The sequence below is a fragment of the Cladophialophora bantiana genome (assembly GCF_000835475.1).
Source record: "Cladophialophora bantiana CBS 173.52 unplaced genomic scaffold supercont1.2, whole genome shotgun sequence".
In the NCBI taxonomy this organism is placed as follows: domain Eukaryota; kingdom Fungi; phylum Ascomycota; class Eurotiomycetes; order Chaetothyriales; family Herpotrichiellaceae; genus Cladophialophora; species Cladophialophora bantiana.
Window position 1 is genome coordinate 1,426,190 of NW_015971576.1, and position 25,087 is coordinate 1,451,276.

General features: G+C 52.0%; 10 protein-coding genes across 10 annotated transcripts; 7 read left to right on the plus strand and 3 right to left on the minus strand.

Annotated features, from left to right (window-relative positions):
- Positions 1-31: 31 nt before the first annotated feature.
- Positions 32-826, plus strand: Z519_01524 (uncharacterized protein; the record flags this gene model as incomplete). The annotated part of the gene is made up of 1 exon (XM_016759281.1): positions 32-826. One exon carries the CDS (start codon positions 32-34, stop codon positions 824-826), a length of 795 nt encoding a protein of 264 aa, XP_016624609.1.
- A 4,345-nt stretch (positions 827-5,171) lies between these two features.
- On the plus strand, positions 5,172-6,131 carry Z519_01525 (uncharacterized protein; the record flags this gene model as incomplete). The annotated part of the gene is made up of 5 exons (XM_016759282.1): positions 5,172-5,242; positions 5,332-5,491; positions 5,600-5,710; positions 5,775-5,966; positions 6,042-6,131. The coding sequence occupies 5 exons, from the start codon at positions 5,172-5,174 to the stop codon at positions 6,129-6,131; spliced, it is 624 nt and encodes a 207-aa protein (XP_016624610.1).
- Positions 6,132-7,329: 1,198 nt separating this feature from the next.
- Positions 7,330-8,166, plus strand: Z519_01526 (uncharacterized protein; the record flags this gene model as incomplete). The annotated part of the gene is made up of 1 exon (XM_016759283.1): positions 7,330-8,166. The coding sequence occupies one exon, from the start codon at positions 7,330-7,332 to the stop codon at positions 8,164-8,166; it is 837 nt and encodes a 278-aa protein (XP_016624611.1).
- Positions 8,167-10,286: 2,120 nt separating this feature from the next.
- Z519_01527 (uncharacterized protein) lies at positions 10,287-12,260 on the minus strand (the record flags this gene model as incomplete). The annotated part of the gene is made up of 1 exon (XM_016759284.1): positions 10,287-12,260. The coding sequence occupies one exon, from the start codon at positions 12,258-12,260 to the stop codon at positions 10,287-10,289; it is 1,974 nt and encodes a 657-aa protein (XP_016624612.1).
- A 309-nt stretch (positions 12,261-12,569) lies between these two features.
- On the minus strand, positions 12,570-14,164 carry Z519_01528 (uncharacterized protein; the record flags this gene model as incomplete). The annotated part of the gene is made up of 2 exons (XM_016759285.1): positions 12,570-13,897; positions 13,966-14,164. The coding sequence occupies 2 exons, from the start codon at positions 14,162-14,164 to the stop codon at positions 12,570-12,572; spliced, it is 1,527 nt and encodes a 508-aa protein (XP_016624613.1).
- Positions 14,165-15,097: 933 nt separating this feature from the next.
- Positions 15,098-16,673, plus strand: Z519_01529 (uncharacterized protein; the record flags this gene model as incomplete). Its single annotated transcript, XM_016759286.1, has 3 exons — positions 15,098-15,106; positions 15,159-15,289; positions 15,350-16,673. 3 exons carry the CDS (start codon positions 15,098-15,100, stop codon positions 16,671-16,673), a joined length of 1,464 nt encoding a protein of 487 aa, XP_016624614.1.
- Positions 16,674-17,496: 823 nt separating this feature from the next.
- Z519_01530 (uncharacterized protein) lies at positions 17,497-18,267 on the plus strand (the record flags this gene model as incomplete). The annotated part of the gene is made up of 1 exon (XM_016759287.1): positions 17,497-18,267. One exon carries the CDS (start codon positions 17,497-17,499, stop codon positions 18,265-18,267), a length of 771 nt encoding a protein of 256 aa, XP_016624615.1.
- Positions 18,268-19,398: 1,131 nt separating this feature from the next.
- Positions 19,399-21,282, plus strand: Z519_01531 (uncharacterized protein; the record flags this gene model as incomplete). Its single annotated transcript, XM_016759288.1, has 1 exon — positions 19,399-21,282. The coding sequence occupies one exon, from the start codon at positions 19,399-19,401 to the stop codon at positions 21,280-21,282; it is 1,884 nt and encodes a 627-aa protein (XP_016624616.1).
- A 130-nt stretch (positions 21,283-21,412) lies between these two features.
- Positions 21,413-22,708, minus strand: Z519_01532 (uncharacterized protein; the record flags this gene model as incomplete). Its single annotated transcript, XM_016759289.1, has 1 exon — positions 21,413-22,708. One exon carries the CDS (start codon positions 22,706-22,708, stop codon positions 21,413-21,415), a length of 1,296 nt encoding a protein of 431 aa, XP_016624617.1.
- Positions 22,709-23,603: 895 nt separating this feature from the next.
- Positions 23,604-24,815, plus strand: Z519_01533 (chlorophyll synthesis pathway protein BchC; the record flags this gene model as incomplete). Its single annotated transcript, XM_016759290.1, has 2 exons — positions 23,604-24,499; positions 24,629-24,815. 2 exons carry the CDS (start codon positions 23,604-23,606, stop codon positions 24,813-24,815), a joined length of 1,083 nt encoding a protein of 360 aa, XP_016624618.1.
- Positions 24,816-25,087: the final 272 nt, after the last annotated feature.

The window sequence follows — 25,087 nt, forward strand, 5'->3', positions numbered from 1 at the left end:
AGACGGTCCTCAAGCCTAGGACGACCACGACATGGCCGCATTCCAGCATCTAGGACCTTTCGGCTCCCCAAGACCAACTCTAGTCACAGCTCTGCATTCCCAAGTCCGTCAGGAAGCAGAGTATATCCAGGAACGTATAGCTGCCGCGGAGGGCCTTTACCGAAAATTGACCGCGGACATCATGAAAGCCCAAGCAGACCTTGGAGAAGTGCAAAAAAATGGGGGCTTCGAGAAGGTGATTAATTCTTTTAAAAGGAACATCAGAAAGAAACGATCGCGATTGAGCAGATGCGTGAAGAATCGGCAGATCTTTGAGACACGACTGGCTACCATCTTTGCAGAAATGAAAAGAATGGAACAGCAGCAATGGCGCCACCACAGTGCTTCTCACATTCACAACCTTGGAATGTCAAGTGCTGCAGATTTCGGTAATGCTTCTTACACAGCGCCGAGCTGGTCAGCGATCCCGTACATGTCAGCGTCTTGGTATACGGGTACATTGCAGAATCTCGAGGGTCCGATTCTTCAGGCACCGTATTCTCGATTTCCCCAAGACCTGTACCAATCTGTTCCGAACTATGTTCCTCAGACACCAGTCATCCGCCCAACACAGATTCCACAATTAGGATTTGCACAGCCAGATCAGCAGGAATGCGGTGTTCGTCGAGTTAGTAATGAACCAGGAATTAGCCCTACCGACACAGTATCCCCTTGTGAATTGAGTTCTCCAAGAGGCTTTCCAGTCAATTACAGTCCTGCTGCTACTCAACAAAGCGACCTGCTCCAGGTGATGAGCCCGATGCACATCTCTCAACCCCATGATTAAGTATATCGACTACGGTGCTTGGCCAGGGGAGTCTTGATTTGTCGCAACATCCTAGCATGCTTGATCGCCAAAGTGCGGCATTTCGACTCCAGAAAGCAGCCAAAAATAGGTAGAGGTTAGGGGTCCTATTAGCGAGGTGGTAAAGCCGTTCGGCCTTGGGCAACGACTTTCTTTTTCGTATGGACAGGAGTCAGATGCCGTTATTCATATCAAAAGTACAACCATACACAGATTAGGATGACCGTCAATATCTTTGGAATCAGGAATTGTCGCGTTTTCAGGCTCGCCACGAAAATGACTGCCGCCGCGGCGAACTACCAACAACACGACGAGACGCATTGTGTACCTGTTTGCTCTCTTTTTTTTTTTCTGTCATACCCCTCTCTGCATCTTTTGTTTGCCGGTAAACCTTCCACCTTCTCCCCAATTCAATCGGTTGATATCCCACACAGGACTTCAGCATCGACGTCACCCTTTATCCGAATCACAAGCCCAGTTTCCACGTCCATCCTATCTTTCGTTTCTCCCTCATTTCCTTGTCTCCTAGCCGCGGACTCCTGTTTGTTGAACCTTTGAGCGAAAAGCTGCGGGCACCTCCAGACTGGCCAGTGCGGCTCTTGTCGCTTCTCACTGTGTGTTTCATCACCTGTTTCCATCTTCTTCATGCAATATACTGGATAACACTAGCGCAGACACGTTTGACCATGTCCTGGCTGGTAGTGGATTTGCTGGGTTGGTAAGTAGTAGCAGCAAGGCTGGGTGAGAATCCAACTGTGCCCGTGGCGTGCATCGAAGGTGGTTCTATATGTCTCTATTTAAATGCGCCTCCTGTGCTGCCGAGCTCACAATGCAGCGACAACTACGAGGGACTCTATCGAAATCCCGGCCTACATCGGCACGTCAACACAACACCGCAGAACCAACTTGGTAGCAAACCACGCATGCTCAGCTTAAGCAAGGGTGTCAACGGAGACATTCTAATCAACAGCATAGCGTAGAATTAAGGCAACCAGAACGACTTCAACATCTGCGCTGCGTTGGGGAATCCAGGCTAGGGACCAAGGGAACTTCTTTCCGTATTTCAAGAAGTCCAAGACTACCGGGGTCTGCAGAACCAGCCTGTCGTGTTCGTCGAATCCATGCACGACTTCTTGGGACCCGTGAATGTTTCCTGTCCGCAATACTTCTAGCCACAGACAAGTAAGCACATAGTAAATAAATGCTTTGTCCAGACCTGAGAGCATTTACTACTATATTGCCCGCTCGCCTAGTGTTAAACCGGTTCCATCCCAGTTCCAGCCGGGTTCTGGCCTGGGGCGGACTCGATTTCAGGGGGTTATAGGTGGGCTAGACCGGTTCGAACTACGTCGAATCGATTTAAGATTACTTTAACTCGGCTCGAACTGGGCTAAATCGATTTAAAGTCGATTTATATATTTAAAATAATCATTATATAATTATTTCACTAGTAAACTAAGTCGAATCAGTTCGAATCGACCTGGAATCAGACTCAATCCGGGCCATAACCAAGTCTGCTACTTAAATTGCTGATCCGGGCTGACTCGGTTCGAACCGATCTAACACCTAGGGGGAAGGCAACAGAGTAGTAACCTACACGGCCTCCAGACAAGAGAGCCATGCATCTGACGCGGTACATGTATTATATACACACGCAACTGGTTCGAGGTACTTGACATCCTCTACGTCCCAACCCCAACGACGGATTATTCTCTAGGAGTTACCAGTACTAGTACCTCCTGCCCTTGTCGATTGACCCGGTCAATCAGACTCGCTCTGACGCACGACGGGCAAACCACGACGTTGCGGCTGGTCGTCAGTCTTGCCTAGCTTACGGCGTAGGAGGATCTCTTCCGCTATCATGAGAGAAAGATGTCTATAGAGACCTTCACGGTGCTGAATCTCGTAAAAACAATGTACTATCATTTCGAACGAGACGCCCATCTCAGGTACGACCAATCGCCACCTCCTTGAAGCCTATGCGTTAGCAACTTCCACATTGAAGAGTCCGGTCCTAGTTTGGCGATGACGAAGAGCTGGAACCATGATCTTTAATGGCTTTGCCATCGATGTTAGTGACAAACGCACAATAGAGTACTACTACTAGGACACTGTTGATAGAAATTTCGAAGGCGTTGTCCGATGACGCCCTGGTCCCTGATCTCCCTGTTTGAAATGGGGACTGATACCATAGGTAGTACTAGAAGTAAATGGCATGTGGCCATGCTTGACATGTGCGATGCTGACAAGGTAATTTTCACCCTTTGTGCCTCATCGATAAAATAAGTAATGAACAATCGCTTGAGGTAATTATTAATATGCTAGTATTGAGATTTTCCACCCTTCGATTTCTTCTAGAGTACGACTAGTAGTATGTGCATCTGCTACATATCGATTGTCGCCCCAATAACGCGGTCGGGGTGGCGAATAGAACGCAGCTAAGCCGGATTAGTCGATTCGGGTGCTCTGCTTCAAATGCCCCGTGAGTGATTTGGGAAACCAGCTGCGCCGGGGGTAGGGTGTAGGAGTGGTTGGTTGATTCCGTCCCTCTTCTTAACCGTTAGTGGTGCTTCTCATGATGGGTTTTAATTTGTCTGATGGAACCAATGTAAATAAATAGAATAGTCGTACTACTACAACAATGTAGTCATCGTCTACAGAACCGGGGGTCCTCCCTTCGAAGCCGAGGTTTCCTCTTCGACAGTTCGGCTTAGTTTCTACGAGGCATTCTTGGTGAAGCCACATAGTAGTAGTACTAGTACTATTAGTAGTACCCACCAAGTGCAACAAGGGAGCCACTGGGGGAGAGCCGCCCTTTTTTTTGTTTTTGAGGGATTATGAAGAGGGCGGCGCTGTAGCATTGTAGTTAGAAACGAACACTTCTGAAAGACTCCTACGTAGAAGCCCTTGCACTGGTGGTGTTTTGCCCACGCGTCATATGGATTGCTGATGGTGAATACCGCCATTGCTTGTTGAGGGGCGACCTTCAAAAAGTGTCGGTGAGGAGTTTGACGATATAAGGCGGCATAGTGTGAGTTGGTAATAGGATTCTTGTAAAGCGACAATAACAATGTCAAACTTGCTGGCGACACATTTTGCATCTAGAAGAAAATAGTAGGACTGATCCTGTGCCATTTTCTCAGTCCAGCCTGGGATCTTGCTAACACGCCAGTCCCTCAATGCAATGGGGCCGTGGATGTGACCAAGAGATGGTTGTCGTCCGCGCCATCAAGGAGGCCATTATCAGTTTTCTAAGGATGGTGGGGAGGCATATGGCAATGTTGGAGATTAGCTTGAGCTTGGTGTTGAAGCCAGCTCAAGCCATGTACCATGAAACGTAGTACATAGTGTACATGTGACAAGCTCCGCCGCTTTAGCAAGTTCGATCGCTGCTTTAACCCCTCTTCTTTCCTCTCCAACTATTCATCCTAATAGAGATGAATTTGACATCGAATGAACTCTGAAGTTGGGAACTTCGAAAGGTTTTGCCCTTCTATCACCTCCCTTCCACGAAATGCTGGCAGGTTCTGATCTGTTAACTCTCAACTTCTTAAAGGAGCTCTCTGGGAACAGCTTGGACTCCATATTATCAATAAGGCAAGCAATTCACACTAATCTACTGAGGACGGTACTTCCCAGAGCATATATGGTTCACGAATAGCGGGTTCACAATACCGAGGACATGCATGCACAGTCAGAAAACACAGGGACCTCGGTGGCTCGAGAAACGGATCAGATGGCAGTGCGCTTGGCTCATGTCATTCGAACGCAACATCTCTCTGCGTGTGCCATTCGCATACCCACATTAATTTGAGGGGAAACTGGAAGAAACAAGGCCCCGTATCGACGGTCGAAAGGAGATGGTTGCGGTTCCGCCTTTCTCGAGGTACTAGTATTGTTCGACATGTTTACTTATCAGGAAATGCCTATTTAGGAAACTTGTTCTCTCTACTGACATGGGTCCTGCTAACGCTGCTTTTCCAGGTCGAAAAGCAGCCTGCGTCTTTTTCCGTAGAGACAGATCTCGCTCTGTCCTCATTGGCCACTGTCGACGCATGGGAGCTGCAGCATTCCAAGTTTGGTCTCACGTCCCCGGAAATCCACAGAGTTTGGAGACAACCAAGAAAGATGCCATAATCATGAGTCTCACCCGGTACTGAGTACTAATTCAAATACCATGGACGCCCACATAAAGGACACTCTCTCTGCCCACTGAGCCCCTTTCTACTCGGTGGCACATTGGAAATACTAATTTCGCGAAATTCGAATTCATATCCAATCCATATTGTCCGCTTCCGGCAAAGAATAATACTACTAGTACAACATCATGGCCGCGACAAAGAAGCCCATCCTCTACTACTTCAATCTGGGGAGCAAAGGCCGTGGCGAAGTTGTCCGGTAAATACTACTATACTATCCGACAGCTGTGGCCGTTTGGTCGAATGGAAGTCAGTTGTTGTAAGCCTGGTTGCTGACCTCGAGAACAGGCTGTTCCTAAGAGAACTTGGCATCGACTACGAGGACAAGCTTTACATTTACGAACCAACGTGGCACCAGCAGGAGGTCAGCAAAGAACTTCAGGACAAGGGATTGACCATCACTCGTAAATTGCCATCATTGGATATTGACGGCCATGTTCTATCTCAGGTGAGATCTATCTACTACTATTAGTATTAACAAACAGTCCTAGTACTTGGTGATTGTCGATGATGGCGTCGCCTGTCTCGTCCGTGAAGGATCTGACCGTGAGTCCAGCATATTCCCATCCTGAGATATCTTTCACGGTCCGTGGGTGCTTATGATGGAACCACGAACTACGAAAAGTGGTTGGTCGACGCTGTTTCCGACACGTACATCGACTGGAGGGTGCGTATAGCATTTCCGACCAAGTTTGTGGTTATGGGGTGGGCTGACAGAATTCGACACACAGTTCCTGTGGGTGGCCAATTTGACCGACAACAAGCCTGAATACAAGACCGCGACCGTCCCCCGTTTCTACGCCATCTGGGACAAGTTCTACTCGAAAAACTCGGGCCCGTACCTCCTTGGGAACATCGTCACGTACGCCGACTTTGCGATTTTCCAGGCGCTGGATAATGACGAAGTAGTCGGTTGGGCGCCGGTACGTCTCAGAGATCCCTGTTTTATCGGAATTACTGGTCCTTGTCTTCTCTGCTGACACAAACATCCCTCTCAGGATTCCATTCCGGAGTCACTCAAGGCCCTGAAGGCTGCCATGTCCGAGCGCCCAAACATCAAGGAATACATCGCTGCGAGAAGCGGATAGTCAGCCCTCTGGAACTGGTATAAGCCACAGGCAGGTATTCCAGGTTATGGGCATTGCCAGCTGGGTGAGGTCAGTCTGAGGAATGAAAGTACTAGTAGTGTCCCGCAAACGGTCAATCGGCAAAAACCATATATGTTTCGCAGGGTTCAGACAGTCTGAGCCCTGCGTGAATGTCAATCCTTACATCATCTCCATTCCAAGGGATGTCAATGAAATACGGAGACGAGAGTGGAGGAGTGACAGCCAGAATGTATATCGATCCATCGCGTGCAAGTATTAGGCAATCGAGAGATTCCTGCCAATCCACGCGATGGCCCATGCATATACGTTCTCACGCGCACATACCTCAACCATGCTGCTCGAGACGCATGGGCGTGGTGTAAGTTTGGTATCCCACCTGTGGACGGGAAGCCATGGTGTAGGGCTGAGGTTGGTTTGGATACGCTTGATACTGCTCGTATGGCTGGGCTTGGTATCCGAGTTGAGGTTGCTGTTGGTAAATGTAATGTTGACCGTGTATGCCAGGTTGAATTTGAAGAAACAATCCCTTCCCAGGTTTATTAGAATTCACCTTGTCGTCTTTCAAGCTCGCTTCATTTTGTTCTCGAGATCTGGTTGCAATTCTAAACTTTTCCGCCTGTCTCGATCCCATCTCCTCTCCTCAACTTGTTCAAGTCATATACACCGCTCACAAGCGAGCTCGGGGCTCACGAAGGTTCTTCTGGAGACTTCAAGAAACCAAGGATATTCATGGTTCTCATGCGGAAGTGAGAGCAAAGAACGATTCAACAAGGGGGAAAGCTGACGTTAAAAGAGACGGGTTAGTCAGGCTGTTATGACGTCGATGGCACGACAATTGCGAGCCTCGCCCTGTCTCGATGGACCTAGTGCCATGGCACGGCATATGACCCCAGGGGATTCAGCCTCGTCAGAGACACACACCAGAACAGTCTCTACGGGACTCCAAAACTCGAGATCAGCACCACCTTTATGGAAGGACATTGAAGAGCTAAGGAAAGAGACTCGATCGTTCCCACCATCTCATTTTTGATGCCGCGGTCTCGTCTACGATCCGAGCTGAGTTCTATTTCTTGGCAAGGCTGACAGCGATATTATCGTCTTATCATTGTCCTCCGTACCGAGTAGGTATCCAAGTGGTCTGTGCAACGGTCCCAATCCCGCCACGAGACCTTCAAACATGTCGCTCTTCTCCAAGACGCAATACAACTCCATCTCCGCATCCTACGACTCGGTCAATGACCTGCCCATCTCGCGTGCCATCGTCGTCAATGTGGAACGCCTAATCCGGCCACACATCCGGGGCGCCCGCGTGCTGGAACTCGCGTGCGGGACGGGCTTCTTCACCCGGCACATGCTGAACTGGGGCGCCGCGACCGTGGTGGGTGTGGACGTGTCGCAGGCGATGATCGACATCGCGGAGGTCGAGACGGCCAAGCACCCCGAGCATGCCGGCAAGTACAGGTTCATGGTGGCGGACTGCAGCGCGCCGTTTTCTGCGAGCGACGAGGGCATCGAGGGTGGCGGTGGCGGTGGGTTCGACCTCGTCTTCGCCGCGTGGCTGTTGAACTACGCGCAGGACCAGGCGACCATGGGCGCCATGTTCAGGAACGTCGCCGACCACCTGAACCCGGGAGGGCGGTTCATCAGCGTGCTTCCACACCCGGAGGACGACCCCATGGTATGTATCTCACAGGTCAACGCGCAGCGCAAGCTGGGTTACGGGTATGGAATCGAAGTACGCAAGGCGCTCCCGGAGATCAAGGACGGGTACTACGTGCACTTATTCTTTGACACCGTGCCGTCCGTCGACTTTGGGAACTATTACTTGCCCAAGAACGTGCACGAGACCGCGGCCCGGCAGGGAGGTATGAAGGGCGCGTTGACTTGGGAGCCGGTTGCGATGCCGGACGATTACGACGAGATCAACCGCTACATGCAGGATCCGGTGCCCCGGGGGTATTTTGACCAGTGGCTGCAGTATCCGGACTTCGGGATCTTGGTGGTTGAGAAGTAGCGAGTGAATATATGTGTTACACCAGTATCTCAACACACATAGAAAGCGATTGCTTGTGCGAGTTCCATGTGGTTCTAGGTCATTCGCTCATTCACCCGAGCTGCAACGCACATCTCACCATTCAACACCTCGCCATGCCTCAACAACTTCGTTGGCGATACACTCTTCACGGTGCGGTCAATCAATAAAGAGGAAAAGTTCGACGTCGTTGGATCAAACATGCTGAAACCTAAAGCGGCTCGTTTCAATATCCACCGAGCAGTTCGTCCAGGGGTTAACTTTGCGCACAATGCCGCTTCGATGACGACTTAAAAAAGGGCTACTTCTCGTCGCATCTCCCAAATAACGCACGTAGAGATACTTCAACTTAGCTCGGAATGTCTTATGGGCGGCGGTGACTGCTCTTTGAGGTATGTAGCAGAAATAGCCACCATCAGAATGGGAGAACACGTCTGCTAAGCAGGAGGAGCTGGCTTTTCCGTCTCTGGCTCACCCCTAAAGAGTTTCTGGACCTGTAGACGATAACCCACTAGTCGGATGGCTCCCATCGCTCGCCAGGATCCTTGTTCATATCCTGGACTCGTCTCGCCCTCAGCGCCTCGTACCGCCCGCCGAATAACTCCGCGAGGTTTCCGAGATTGAAAACGGTCAAATATGTCCCGATGGCAACTAGGGTCGCGGTAACGATGAACGCGTTTCTCGTGGCCATTTCAGTGATGTTGGAAATCACCCATAGTGCCCGCAGTTGGGATTAGTGACCTTCTAATAAGTGATCATATAATGGGCTACTGCCGACATGCTCCGTCCTCGCACCATGTCGCAACCGGAAATTCCTACACTTTACGTGCACAGAAAGCTTGAAGGTGTTGCCTTGGGAGACATGTACCTAAGGTATCCTGCCCTACCACTCCGGGGAGCGTGCGCGATGGCGTCGGGTATCCCACCCGGCTCAACAGGAGGACTGCGTAACGACCGCCCCAGCAAAGACATCTCTTCGCCAAAAAAAGACCCTACAGTAGATAGACATCTGCTAAGCTGCCGTCAAGAATTTCGGGTGTGGTTTGTTTCCGCCTACGATTTCATGAGTTAGGAAGACAATGGCTTCCATTTTCGTAGGCCCTTTCAGGCTTTGGCTGGTAGGCAGAGTAATAAGCCCGCGAGAGTAGCCAACAAGATATAAAGCGCAGAATAACGTCCGTCTACTCTCCTCTGAATATGATACTCGGCCGGTATTTGAGAAATCGACAACCTCGAATAGGAATGCTGTAGAGTGCAATGCAGCTCCATGTGAAGCCTTTCTCACAAAACGAGCCGATAATTCGCAGAGCCGCGCCAGCACCAGCCTTGCGTCGTCGGCGCTCGGTCTCAAAGTGGCTTTACAAGGCTCGCTCGCTTCAAGTTTGTAACCAATTAATGCGACTAAAGCGACTATACCTTCCAAGTTGTGCCAGACTTTAACGGTGGAAAATAGTTGCGAGGGCAAATATGTGGCGACCAAACCCCGTTGCTGGTCAACAATCAAAGCATTGGTGCCCATCGGCCAGTTGAAGACATAGGCCACCTCTTGGCCACCTCTAGGGTTTATCCAAAGTGAGCTTTCGATGCCCAGATAGCGCAGGGGTTGATTGAGACGAGTTTTAGGTGATATCAAGCGATGACCCTGCAGCAACGCGGCCGAGGTGTGCGTCTGCCGGGGATTGCTCATTTTAACTGGTGAGGAATGGTGGGGGCGTCACCTCCGCGACGCGGATGTGGAGGATGTGCCAGAGGACGGTGCGCCTAGTACTTAGCTGGGCGACCACTTGGGGGTTCCCTACCATCCATCGAGTTTGACAGGGTCTTTTACCCCTTTCCCTCACCAAAAAGAAAAAAAAAAGGCGTGAAAGATACTGTTCGATAGAAGTTGCGGCGAGGATCGGAACTGATGGATGGAATTTTGATAGGGATTTTGTTGAAGATCTTGAACAGGTCGGAAAGACACCCGAGGGAGAAGCTCTAAAGTCTATCCGAAGCTTCGTACTCCGTCATCCTGCTGTCGTCCCCATGCGAATAGTCAGATACTGATCTCGACATGTATACCTGTGTCAACTCAAGTACAGTCTCAGATGTCGGCGATGCTCTCATGACATTCCATCCGTCGACGAAGGATCCCTGCCCATGAATACTTTGTACAGTCGTTTGCTGATCTGTGGACCTAATCTCTTGTCACTCCATCCGCCATCTTTGTTCACAGTCTTGCGGACATCTTCGAGTAACAAGTTGCCATGTTTGTCGAACCCTTTCACGAGCTTTCGAATGGTCTTGTATTCTTCCGCGATGCCGTAAGCCATGCTTGGGGTCACTCTCTGCACCTCCTGAAGCATTTTGACATATGTGTCCTTGCAGTCATCTCCGGTCCGGACTTGCCCACTGTCCATGCAGAACGACGCAGATTTAAGGTTGTACTCAAGCTGCGCTAAGCGATATGGCCGGGTCGAAAGATGCTGAGTCAGTGCACATACTTGAGATGCCGAGTCATTTGACGTCGATGTATGATGAATCAATATTGGTTGATGAGCCAGCTGAAGATGGAGGAGCAGATCATCGACGACGTCAGACGTCACAACGGACAGGTCCAGAGACCCAGTCGCGGGCTTCTTCCGCTTGCGACTTCTGGCCTGGGATGTGGCATGCTCGGCATTTGCTGAGCTTTCACCGTCAGTGTGCAACATCTGAGCTCGAACAGCAGCAGTGTATGCTCGATTCTTCACCGTCTCATTCTTTTTGAGCCAGCTGCGGAGCCCTTCGATCAGATAGATTGGAACGCAATCCCCGAAACGCCGGCGTATCGACGAAACATGTGCATCCAAGTTTGCCTTCATCTCTTCCTCCTCCCGTACAACACCAGCCACAGATCCCGACCTTGACATTGCTGCAATGGCTACAAAGTCCTCAGCGGGCAGATGGAGCAAAACGTGATTTTCGTTAACGATACGACATCTGGAGGTTGGCTCCCACAGGTCGTCTTCATCGTTGTAGGTTGACTTCACCTTACGGCGCCAGGTGATGATGCTTCCGTGCCGCTCTGGTTCAGCAGCTGCATCAGCCAGGTTGACCTCTTCATGGATATAATTTACGTCGACCTGCACATTTTTCATGCGTTCCTCGATTTGATTGCCGACACTTGTATCCTTGAGAAAGCTCGACATATCCAAGATCATTTCCGTTGTTGCGTCTTTTTTATTCCTCCGTGATTTGTTGACTTCCGCAAGGTCCGCTGCCTTCTGCTTCTCCTTCGCCTTCTGCTCCCTCTCCAATCTCCTCTTCTCTTTCTCAGCCTCTTTTAGAGCCTGTCGCTCTACCCTCGCTGCTGCCTTCTCGCCGACTCTGGTAGCCCTTTCGGCTTCCGACAATTTGGAAGAATTTATGCTTTTGACCGGACGGGCCGAAAATTCAATGTCATCAAAAATTTTGGGTGCCAGTTTTCCTGTCGTTATATTCTGAAGCGGCTTTACTTTAGATGGGCGCGATTTAACTTTCCCTTCTTCGGTGGACGCTCGATGAAGGGTGGCCAGAAGATTCTCCGTCCTGGGATCGTAGCCAGTTTGCATTGGCTGTGACAGACTCAATAGTTCATCGTCAAGGAGTCGACTTTCCAATTTATCCAATGGAAACCTCCGAGAAGGATCAAGATTCTTCTTCTTGTCCGTGGTCAACGGCTCCGGAGCCGATGAGGAGAAGGTAATTTCATCGAGAATTTCGGCCTTTTTGTTCAGGCCCGAGGAGCGTAAGAACGAGGCTGTAGAGACATTGAACCTGGGCTCGGGTTGCGGTCCGTCGCTAGAAAAGATCTCAAACGGGTCTTGTGAGCGTTGTTCAGCGGTGACATCCGCTCTGTTATGCCTAAAGGGAGAGCCGACAAATGAGCTTTGTCGTTTCCTCTTAGAGGGCCTGTCAAATTTGATATCAAGCGAACCAATATCGTCAAAGTCGTCGATATCCAAATCAACGTAGTCGTAGAGCGGTTCTCTCCTGCCTAGTGATACTGGGGCAGCCTTCGTGGCCTCAGGACTTCTGAGTGGTGATGATGACAGAATCACAATGACCTCGTTCATTGTTGCTGCAGGCCAATATACGTCGGCGTCGACGTCGGGCAAAGAACAAAGAGAAGAGAAACACAGGTTCAATAGAAGCACGTCATCTGGCACGGCAATTGTGTGCAGTTAACAGCATTGAATTGACGACGAGGCACTCTACCAAGTAGGGAAACAACACTTACAAGTGTTGTCATCCCATGCGGAAGCCGCCAACCCGGATCAGGAAAAGCCCAAACAATCTTGGCATCGAACCGTCGCGTCCATCTCTCGGCAACGCGTAAAGTGGATTGCGCAGATTGTTCTGTCTCATCTTTGCCTACTCATCATCTATCGTCTTCTGTTATGGAAGAATTGCAGCTGCTGATCTGCATCAGGATTCATTCTCTTAGCGCGTGCAAATTCACTTGCCCTCCTGTCCCCTCGACCGTACTTGGCCTTGATGACTATAGCCAGCATTGCTGCCGCAAAAGCCGCTGTGAGCCAGACTACCAGGACGATGGCTTTCCTCTCCAGAAAGGTGCTTCGTTTGCTCTTCAGCATCACAGTGATTTCATCGTCGAATTTCCCGGCCATTGTGCTCCTAGTAAAATGCTGACAGACTCTTTCTCGCCCATTTCGACCAATCATCTCGAGGTCGGCCGGGCTGAGTTCGTGCAATACTTTGTTGATGACTGCGGTCCATTCTTCCACTTTGGATGCGTCACGTAACCAACCTGTTTCGTCTTCGACGATGGTCTCCAGTGGGCCGCCAGAATTTGAAGCTAGAACAGGGACTCCGTGGTGCATAGCTTCCACTGGCACAATACCAAAATGCTCATTCGACGGAGTATATAATAACAGCCGAGCGTTGTTTAGGAGAGTCTCTTTGAAGAACCCTGGCACGGATAGCAAGAATAAGACTTGTATGCTGCTGGGAATACCTAACGCCGTCGGAACCGTTTTGGCAGTTGTGGCAGACAGACCCAGCCCCTCGGCCAAGTCCACCAGTTCTCTATGATATTCCACATTCTCACTCACCCGTTGGTCGTAGCCCCCGGCCATGATCAGTCGGGTACCTCGTCGGGCTGCGGGAGGCAGTTGATGATACGCTCGGATGGCTAGGCCGATGTCCTTTTTTCGCTCAAATCGATTTATGCTGAGGAGAATCTTGAATTGTCTATCCCACAGTGGCTTCTCGTCTGTTCTGGCCTCCGCCTCTTTTTCCCCGTTGTTGACGCAAGGGTATATGACCCCGAGTGATTCGGCAAGGGAGGGCCAGACTCTGGAGGCGACGGATTTTGTGAACTCGGAGTTGACGACAATCCTGTCACTTGCGCTCATGCTCCAACCTTCGAGCCAGTCAAAAGGGAACCTGTAAACTCTTTTTGCGAGTCCAAGAAGGCCAGAAGCTCGGCGATCGGCAAGTAATTGATCTGGGAAATGGCAATAGAACAGGGTCCGTTGACGATGAGGGTATAACCATCTTAGCAAGGGCACGCAGGCAGACAGCTGATCGACCACAAAGACATCGGGTTGGATTGTGCTCAGTTCATTGCTCCAAATCGCGATTGAGAGAACGAGATGGATCTGACGAAGGATTGCGAGCAGGATGTGGAAGCGATTCAGGAACGTAGGGGGGAAGAGTGTGTTTCCGCGCACTCTGACGTCGAGGGTGCCTAGACTCACCAATCTGTCAATGATTTAGCCACGGCAAGAATGAAAACAGCCGAGAGCGGGGACTGACCATCTCGTGCCTCTTCAAAGCAATGTTTGGGGTCGCAATGCGAGGTGAAGATTGTGACTTTGTTTCCCTGCTCTTGTAGACCGACCGCAGCGTCGACGATCAGCCTCTCGGCACCGCCAATCCCCAGGTCTGGGTGAAAGAAGACAATTCGCTTCGGCCGCGCTGGGAGCGGCACAGCCGCCTCCTGTGAGGAAGCCATATTATGAATGTGCGCAGGAGAGGAGGTGGAGGGTCATCATAGCCTGTGCAAGCCGTTGTTTGTTGGAAGATGGCGACCAACTGCGCCCGCAGCAGAACGCAGGATCATCCCGGCTGACCTTCCTCGCTTGGCTGGGGAGCCTGGAGCTTAGTAGCACAGAGGCGTTGGCTGCTCATCGCGTGTCCACTTCTCTCGGTTGATGTTGTGCGCTGTTTGTCGACGTCTCATGATGATTGCGTGTGACAGTGAACTTGCGTCTCCTGTGTCTCCCCGTACAGGTCTATACTTGGTACTTCCATCTGCTCTGAAGCTCCCTGGGAACGCAATCAAATCTCTCCAGCGCCGGCTCGCTCATCGGGTAATCTCCAGACCCATCAGGAGTGCGGGAGGTCCGCCACTTTCCCGGGGAGGGAATGATTGGCAGCAGCTGAGGCGTGGGCCGTGGTGGCCCTGGACCTCGCCAGGGATAAGGCCTGAAGTGGAGATGGATATCGCGAATGAAGCCCATGGAATCTGGCATACTATGGCTTGACCATGCCCAAACCGTAGTAGGTGCCTGAGCTCCGGATGCAAACACTGATAGACTGTGCAGATTGTCCGTCGAGAAAAGGAACACGAGCTCAATGGAGTCTGTATGTACATCGTCTCCCTCCTGTCTCTCTCTCCAACTGCTCTATCAATTCCTTCACCACTTTCGCTTTTCTCTGTGGTGAGAATCGCACCTGCGGGTGTCTGGAGGGCGCGCATTCACTTCTTGTTCTTCTTCTACCTCCTTCGCGCCTTCTTGGCCAAGCTGCGTCCTTTCGTTCAGGAACCTTCAATTTGCGCCTGGCATCATCATCTCTGGCCTTCCCCTCGCTCCGTTTCGCCCTGTTCTGCCACCTGCTTCCTTGACCACTTTTGCATAATCCAAAGCTCAATCGATCGGTGACAATGGCTCAGGTAAGGCTTTCTGTTGCTCTCTACTCGCCGCCGAATCCTGACCCATCAACAGTTCAAAACCGCGTTGCTGGCCCTCGTCGCCCTGTTCGCATCCTACGCCCTTGCCGTGTCTCCGCTCGTGGTCCAAGGCTCCGACTTCGTCAACAGTGTTGATGGCACACGCTTCCAGATTATTGGTGTAGCGTAAGAGAAGGCAACCCGCTGATTGAGGCTCTCAAGCAACATACTGACTCCCTGGTGTAGCTATCAACCTGGTGGCTCTTCGGGTTTCAATCCCGGATCTGGCATCGACCCGTTAAGCGATGCTGGTGTCTGCCTCCGAGATGCTGTCCTCATGCAACGCCTGGGTGTCAACACTATCCGCGTCTACAATCTCGATCCTGACTTGGACCACTCTGCCTGTGCCTCCATCTTCAACGCTGCCGGTATTTACATGATTCTGGACGTGAACAGTCCCCTGCCGAACCAGTCGCTCAACCGCGGTGCGCCCTGGGAGTCGTACACTTCGGCGTATCTAGAACGTGTTTTCGACGTCGTGGAGGCGTTCATGCACTTCAACAATACCTTGGGGTTCTTCAGTGGGAATGAGGTTATCAACGAGGACTCGGTCCCGGAGGTTCCATCCTACATTCGCGCAGTCACCAGAGACCTCAAGGATTATATCTCCAAACAGTCTCCACGATCGATCCCCGTGGGCTATTCGGCTGCCGATGTCCGTCCCTTGCTTATGGGCACCTTTAACTACTTGTCTTGCGGACTGGACAATGACACCAGCTCCAAGATTGATTTCTTCGGCCTCAACTCTTATTCTTGGTGCGGCAATGCGACCTTCCAGTCTTCCGGGTACGACGTTCTCGTTGGTGACTTTGGCAACACCACGATCCCAATCTTCTTCTCCGAGTACGGCTGCAACCTGGTCACTCCCCGACTGTTTACCGAAGTCCCCGTCCTGTATTCCGAGCAGATGACCCCCGTCTTTTCTGGCGGTCTCATCTACGAGTACAGTGAAGAGCCCAACAACTATGGTTTGGTGAATCTCAACGACAACGGAACTGTGTCGATTCTGCCAGACTACGACAATCTCCGACAGCAGTACAACGCGCTGGATGTCAATGCACTCGAGAGAGCCAACGCCACGGCAACATCGCTGAGTCCGCCAGAGTGTGCAGCTGATTTGCTGGGTGGATCCAACTTCAGCACCAGCTTTGACCTTCCAACTCGCCCAGACGGTGTTGATACCTTGATCCAGAATGGTGTGTCCGGCAAGTTCCCCACGGGGACTTCATCTGTCACGAACACCAAGCCGTCGCAAACCGTGTATGATGCCAATGGCCAGGAGATCACCGGGCTTGAACTGACCATTCTGCCCAATGATGAGAGTAACTTGCCGGGCAACAACACCAGTGGAAGCACGCCCGAGAGTACTCCGTCGTCATCGGCCACGCCATCTGCCACCACTGGTGGTAGCCAACCCACAAACACCAATGCGGCCGCAAAGGCTGACGACTTGAGATTCGGCTCTCTTGTCGTGGGCGTCTTGACCGCCGGTCTGTTCCTGCAGTTGTGATTGCACAGAGTGCACTGGGCGGGAATGGAATGCGTATCCTACGTCGATTGTGTTTCGAAATCACGGCTTCATTCACCACATCTTTCAAAGGAACCAAGGGGCATAGTTCACGTTCTCTTCATGGACATATTTGCAATTGACTTTGCAGGCCGAAGTCTAGAAAGACCATAGTCCTAGGACGTGCTAATAACGATGATTAGATGAATGCAGGAGAAATGTGTTACCCGACCAGATGTTTCGCGGGTCATTAGGTATTCGGGACCTGGTGATGGCTCAAAGGTATTATGCTTCGAGCGTCGTCTTGTTGTGTGGCGCGTGCATTTCTCGATTCCATTTGTTAGGAGAAAATTCTTGAAAGCAGCCCGATCGAAGCTGAGGAGGTGGCGATCGGCCCAATGGCGTCTCTTCTTCCGAAGGCGCCAAGAGTGGAGTGGGTCGATTGTTATGTCATACCTGTGGCGCAGCGGCGTCTCCCGCCAACCAAGTTTCTTCTCTCGACTGGCCTGCGTCGTGGTGATTTGGGGATCGACGCCACAACGTCACTCGCCAACATTCTCTGCCCATTGTTGCATCACATTCAACACCGCGCCATGGGTGACGAATGGGACGTGGTGACTGACGGTCATCACAGACCAGGGTTTGGTTGACTCGCAGGGTGCACGGACAGACCCCTGTGACCGCTGGCGCAAAACTACAAGAGCCCCCGTAGCATCCAGGTCTCGTTCTCGTATTCTCGTTCTCTTCATATTCGGTCTCCAGTTCACGCGACTGACTGGCCCTGCGCTTTGAATCTCCCACTCACCTTCGACCGACACCACCGACCATGGCTCTTGGCGGTGCCCTCCTTCGCTTCGGCCAGACAGGCCTGCGACTCCTCGAATTTGCCTCGTCTGCCATCATTCTCGGTATCTACAGCTACTTTCTCGCGGTGCTCTCCGAGAAGAACATCTACATTCCAACATGGGAGAAGGCTGTTGAGGGCATGTCTGGAGCGGCCGTCTTGTACACCATATTCGGTGTCCTCTTTACCCTCTGCTTGGGGGGAATCTCCTTCTTCGCCTTGCTTGCTGTCGTCCTCGACATCTGCTTCGTTGGCTGCTTCGCCGCCATAGCGTACTACACACGCCATGGCGCCAACTCATGCAGTGGCGTTGTCAACACACCTCTCGGTGTCGGTCTCTCCAGCGAGGCCGCTCCCGGTGCGGGCGATTGGGGCTATGTCTGCAGTCTGAACACTGCTTGCTTCGCCATGGCCATCTTGAACATCTTCCTTTTCCTCATCACAGCGGGTATGCAAGTTCTGCTGGCCCGTCACCACAAGAAAGAGAAGCGCTACGGCCCCAGCCCGGCGAACAACTATACCAAAGGCTTCGGCCGTCGCCCATTCTGGAAGCGCAACCGCCAGACTCAATCTACGCGTGACGCGGAGATGGCGACAGGTACTACTCCCACCGCGGCATACCGTCCCAGCCACGAGACTGGCATGACCGGGTCCACGATGCACGGTGGCCATGCCCCTGTGACATCTGAGCCGAAGTACGGTCAGCCAGGATATGGTATGCAAGGCTATTCGGCGCCGGCGACCAACTACTAGTCGGCGCAAAGAACGCACGAGTGAAGTCGACGAATTAACAAGTGCAGCGATAGCCGAAGAGGGATACGGCTAGATATTTCCAGAACGACATGGTCAAACCAGCACCAACATACCCAAATCTGTGCGTCAGCCTCTGAAATATTACTCTCGGAGGGTTGTCGAGGCGGAGGATAGATTATGTGGCCTGCGGGAATTATTCCCAACGTGTCTCGATAGCATTCATCTTACTCACGGAGGGGACAGGTCGCAGGAGCATTCACAACGATGTCATGATAGAATCCTGTGTATCTTACTAGCTTATGCGCTAGGTAATTCTCCCATTTGAAAAGAACGAGGTTGCAAAAAAAAAAACTCACCGTTTCACAATTCTTGTTTGCCCTGTTTTTCCTCCCGATTCCAAGTCGTACTTGTGTGGCATGTTTTCCAATTCCCAGAATGCTCTCAGTCATTGGACAGGGAGCTGGAGTGTGTGCTTGTCCCTATTGCATCATATTTTTGCAGTGTGCAACATTACCAGGACCATGATATAACGCTAGAGCGGTATGTCATGCAAAGCGTCAAGCCAACCAATTCTTTGCCCCTTCATGGCACCAGGCCATTGGAGTTTCAGTATGGACACACCTAGATCCAGAGTCCAGAAATGCTCGCCTGCACCACACCTTCGGTGCCAGTCCGAACCCTTCGTGTTCCGCTCAGTCTGGAGGCTTGAAATGGTCAGGGATATGCCCATATACCTCAGGCCTTTGGGGGCAGAAGAGGGCCATGGCGGTTCCAGAACAGCCCATAACAAGACATCTTCCTCAACTGCTGATACGAAAGACTAGGAAGAAACGAATGGGAAGGATGACTACCTAGGCCCGGCACGGATTGGTGGAACACGTGACTCCATCCAAAATATCTCCTGACAACAATCCTGCTTTCATCCGACCTTCTCCATCACATTGCTGCGGCCATTCTACAGTATTGCCCCCTTCACCAAACTCGACGAGTCAGGAGCTGCCAGCTTCGAAGCGACAAGGCTTATGTCTATTTTCTCAAGCGTCGCTCCGTCAGCATGGGCGCGAAATAGTTGCTCCCCTACCGGGCATTATGTCATGTCCGATATGTATAGTTTGTCGTTGAACATTTGACATGCCGTTAGCAAAACATCGCCCTGGTGCAGCCGAGGCGGAGGGCAGCTACCGGCCTTCGCTTCGAGGAGTCCAGACAGATGACCTCAATCACTTCACCGGAACACATGCTGGCGAAGATCTGAGCCTAGAGGAGCAGACGGCCGTTTTACAGGCAATGTCGCTCGAATCTCCTCCAGGAATCCAGTCACCCTGTCCTTTACCGCCCGACCCATCTCCTGGCATTGTTCAGTCACCCACCAGCATTTCAACCGAATTCAGCCTTCCCAGCCCTGGTTCGATATCAACACCCACAACCCCTATCACGCCTCTTTCCCAGGAGGCCACGAATTCTTCGTCGTCTCAGTCAAAATTTGTCTCAGTCTTACAGGATGTGCGACATTTTGCGGGTGGATTGATCAGTCACCCCTACGAGTCTACCAAGCACTACACGATCCTACGGCACTCCTTTGGTATAGTCTACTACAGCGGTTCGTCGACGAACTTGGCCATCACCATCTTCTCTGACCGAGACCTACCTCCGGATCGGACTTTGTGGTTACAGCGAAGAGGCTTCTCCGGCAAGACAGGTCTGAAGATCGGGGGCTTGTTGGGTGCCAGAAGCACCTGGATAGACGTGACTCCAACTAACAGGGCAGCACCAGAGCAAATCAACCCCACGGATGAACGGGCCTGGCAGAGAGATATCAAGAAATTTCTGAAGAAGGCTCCGAAAGAGCTTCGAGCTCATCGACCACGCGAGACGGACATACTCCGCATTCCTTGCGACGCCGACGACGGCTATCTGAGGGTGGTCCTATGCACCGCCGACGGAAAGCGGACCCTTTGCGGTAGCCCAGTATTTCGACTAGCATCCTCATCTACAGACTCTAGTGTTATCAGGGGCTCCTCTCTCAAGACTATGCCGCTCGAAGCAGGCATCAAGCTAGCAGCTGTCGTTGGAAGACAGTTTGTCACGGCTACTGCTGGTCCATATGTCGAGACTGCGAGACAGACGGTCACAAACCAGCTAACCTCAGTCTACCAACCAAGTGCATTGGCCCAGCAGGCCATGACTACCGCTTACGATCAGAGTGGAATTCAGGATCGTTTTGATAATATGAACGAGCAGTATGACACTGCTCGGGATGAGTCTTATACCCCAGCTGACCTGGATGGTTACGATGCCTTGGATCGCCCAAACGTTGTCGGACCAACGTCCGGCCCGGTCTCGCCATTTCCCGTCCAGTTCCATGGAAAGGTGGTAGCTGGCACCGGCAGAAGTAGAGCAGCATTGAACATGCCAACGGCCAACTTGACGGGTATTCCCGAAGACGTCCTTTTGCGATACAAAGGTGTCTTCTTCGGCTGGGCCGCAGTAAACCTGCCCAGCAAGATCGCCACGGAAAAAAACATTTCAGACGAATGGCATCAGGCAATAATATTCGTCTCCCCAGACCCAGATGGAAGGAGAACTGTGGTAGGGAAGAACACCGCTCGGGTTTACCTGATTCATGATTTCCAATCGGCGGACTTTGTTGACGCCAAAATGTCCGTCATACTGATGGGTTATCTGCGAGCCCTAGAGCTCGAGTCCACCCAAGAGACGGATGTTGAAGCTCAACTCTTTGATTTCTACAAAGATGTCGCCATTACGAGCGCGAGTTTGGCTCGACCTGCCTGGGCAGCAGATGCCACATTGGAGCGCGTCAAATCAGCAGCGTCAAATCGATCTTTGACAGAGCGCTATGTTGATTTGAGGCAGAGCACGCAGAGACAAATTGACCGAGTCCCGGTGCATCGATTGGGAGTCCGGACAGAGGGAGCGACCATGAAGGACAGATTGATTGGAAATGGTGGAGTGTGGATTCCAAGGTCACCCTTAACACATACTGCTACAACTTGATCGGTCTCTTGCAGCCCTTTGGCCGATCAGATTGGAAAAGATACACGGACTCTTGTGAGTTCCTAAAGCAAATCCTTTGCCGCATTCAACCGTGAGGGCATTTTTAGCAAGATCCAATACCCCTGACCCCTCAGTCATGGCTTGGGGTTGTCCGCGCTAGAAATCCCAGCACACGAAGGACCACTTTGTAGAGGAACAATTTGACTCCTGTGGCATGCAAAAGGTCAATGGTCCAACGCGAGAACTTCAGAACCCTACTAGCTCGAGGAACGGCCACCTTGTCATAAGCTGTGATGGCTTCTTCAGGGGTTGAGGCTTTCTTGAGCGCGTTGGCAAGGTCCCAGGCATCCATTATTGCCATATTGGCACCGTTGCCCGCAAAAGGACTAACCGCATGGTTTGCATCTCCGATCCATACCACTGGCCTATGCTGGAATGACGGGTGCGGGAAAGGGGGACGATCCATTGCATTTAACTGCATGATAGTGCTTGGATCTGTCGCAGAAATCAGATTCTTCACCAGTGGAGCAAAGCCTTCTGCCAGTTTCATTGATTCTTCCAGCAAATCTTCGAGACGTCTTTGAGGAATAGGATATCGCAATGATTCCTTCATCACGGGACTTTGACGACTCAAGGCCCAGAGCGCTGATGTGTCGTCTACGGGGGCGACAAATAGCCCGACACCATCTGCTCCCAATACACCACCCCAGTCACGATCCACCGGCTTGGGGATGTCGTCTCGACTGGCAAATTTGGCGATCCCTGACCAGATATAAACGCCAGCATAGTTGAGACTATCGTTTGGCCTCAGCAGCGAGCGCAGTTTGCTTCGGGACCCATCAGCGGCTATTAGGATGTCACCCACCGCAGTCAAGCCAGTGCTGAGGGAAACTCGCATTCGGCCGTCGTCGGTCGACTCCGCCCCCGTTACGGCTGTTTCCCAGAGAATTTGAGCCCCTGATCTCACAGCGGCGTCGGCGAGAACTTTCTGCAGTGCATTCCGGCGAATTCTCATGCCACGCAGCATTTTTGGTCCAACTGGCGGTGCCGCGAAGCGCAGAAAGGGGCGAAATTGTGGATCCCAGATGTTAAAAGAGCCCCTTTCTTCTGTGAGGCCTCCAGAGTGAACGCTCACGCTCCTGACGAGCTCGTACAAGTCCAGGAGATCCAAAACCTGAATAGCACCGGGATTGTTGTCTGTTCTCAAGGAAAGTGTGTATCCTTCACGGCCAATGCGGTTCTCATAGCTATCTCGCTCGTATATGATGACTTTGGGTCTTGCAGTGGTGGAAGCTTCATCTGCGAACAGTTGGGCGATAGCGACAGCGAACGTCAGTCCAGCTATTCCGCCACCGGACACGAGGACTGTTTTGCCGTATAGGAACTTTGACGAGGATTCTGTGGATGGTGACCTGGGCAGGTCCATCGGCCACGCGACACGAGAATGAAGAGATGTTTATTGCTGTTGTTCTTCAGCGGGCTATACTTTCTTCGCAACTTCAAGGATGGCCTATTTACCTTGTGTCAGGAGGCAACGCCGTGCCTTTAACATAATATTCTCCTACCTTTCAAGTACAAAGGCCGTCATTAGTATTGGGACTAGGCCCAGGCAGAAAGATTCCAGGATATATATATGTATATGCAGGAGATTTCTTTCCAGGCAGCCAATGAAAGTCCTTGGGGTTCTGCGGTCCCAACGCGCAAACCGCTCGCGCTCGAGCGCTCCACGGAGGAAGCAGACACCGAGAAAGGGCATATCCTTACCAAAGCGAATACGGTGTTGACATCATGGTGATACTCGGTCAACCTGCCCTTGCAAGTCTGGGTCTTTGTCGTTGAAAGCTTTCCCCAGACTCGGACGATCCGGACTCCTCGAACTCCTCCATCTTTTGCCCCTCATTTCGGGATTTCCTAATGAAGCAATCCATGGGAGGCAAGAAGATGAGGCAGTGGGACGGCGCATTGGGAGACAAATTAGATGAACGGGCTTCCACAGGCCACCCTTGAGCGGGAGGGCGGGGGGCAAATGAAGGCAGGCCATGGGTCTGTTGTTTTGTCTCCCTTGGGTGGGTATCTGTACGCTGTCGCGGACCCCATCAATTCGGTCAAAAGCAGAGCGGACTGCCCGCTTTGACGGGATGACGATTGTTGGAGAGCCGTTGTTCTGTTGATTCTGCATACTGTGCTGCTTTGCGTCTCATTCTTACTTCCCCTCTCCTATATTAGAGCCAATCTCACCGTCTCGGGACATCCTTCCCACTCGAAGCAAAAGATATCTGCCACCAGGCTCGTTCTTTGTTGCGTCCCAGAACCCTCTCACCATGTCGAAAATGAATGCAGTCCGTTTCTACGGCCAACGCGACATCCGTCTCGATCAGATCCCCGTTCCCTCCGTCAAGGCCGGGCAGGTGAAGATCGCCCCCAAGTTCTGCGGCATCTGTGGCTCGGACCTTCACGAATACCTCGGCGGTGCGAACCTGATCCCGCAAGAGGGTCATCCACACCCCATCACTGGCGAGACCCTGCCTCTGACGCTGGGCCACGAATTCAGCGGCGTGGTGGAGGAGGTGGGCGAAGGCGTCAAGAACGTCAAGCCCGGCGACCGCGTCTGCGTGCAACCTACCATCTACGACGGCAGCTGTCGTGCCTGTAAAAGGGGGCTGGTGAATTGCTGCGACAAGAATGGATTCGTGGGTCTGAGTGGTTGGGGCGGTGGGTTGTGTGAACATATGGTCGTGCCCGAGAGCTGCGTCAAGCCATTGCCGGACAACATACCGTTGGAGGTTGGTGCCTTGATTGAGCCATTGGCAGTGGGCTGGCATGCCGTCGACATATCCCCCTACAAGGAGGGCGACTCGGTTCTCGTGCTGGGAGGCGGTCCCATCGGCCTTGCGGTCGTGCAGGCGCTGGTCGGCAAGGGATGCAAAAACATCATCGTCAGCGAGGTCAGTGGCCGGAGGAGAGAATTTGCAAAGCAATTCGGGGCGCACCATGTGATTGATCCACTCAAGGTGGATGTCGTGGAAGAAGTCGAGCGCTTGACAAATGGCGAGGGTGCCGATGTCGGGTTCGACGCCGCTGGGGTGCAGGTTGCGGTGGACACGGCATTTAAAGCGATCAAGGCGAGAGGGACGTTGGTAAATATCGCCGTGTGGGAGAAGAGGGCGACGCTTCAGATGAATGATATTGTGTTTAGAGAGAGGGGGTATATGGGCGTGTAAGTTTCAGGCCCCCTTCCCCCTGGTTCTTTTTTTCTTTGGAGTGTGTGGATCACCATTGGCCCAGTCTCTTCAGGGCTGTCGTCGATCGTCCCTTACCTGAACTGTCTGACTGAATGGGATTGCAGAGCCACCTACGCTCTCGGCGACTTTGAAGCCGTGATCAAAGCCATCTCGAGCGGTGCCATGAAACCCGCAGGCATGATCACTAAGACGATCAAGTTGGACCAGGTCGCCGAGGAAGGCTTCAAGACGCTCATCGAAGACAAGGAGAACCACGTCAAGATCCTGGTCGATGTCGGATCGGGGATCTGATGGACGGGATGGGTTTCTAGGGAGGAAGGCGGGACATAGAGTGGAGGACGAAGATGAAGCGAAGAAGACGAAGAAGAAGGCGAGGAAGGCGAGGAAGGCGAGGAGAGAACGGGGAGGAGAAGAGGATGAAACTATATCAGAATTCGTGAGTGAAAAGAAACCACGGGTGTGCACGGGGAAGAAGGGGGATGCAAGGAGAGGAGGAGGGTTCCTGAGATTCATCGAGATGGAATTCCGAGACGTCGAGCTACGCAGGCCGACGAGATACGATC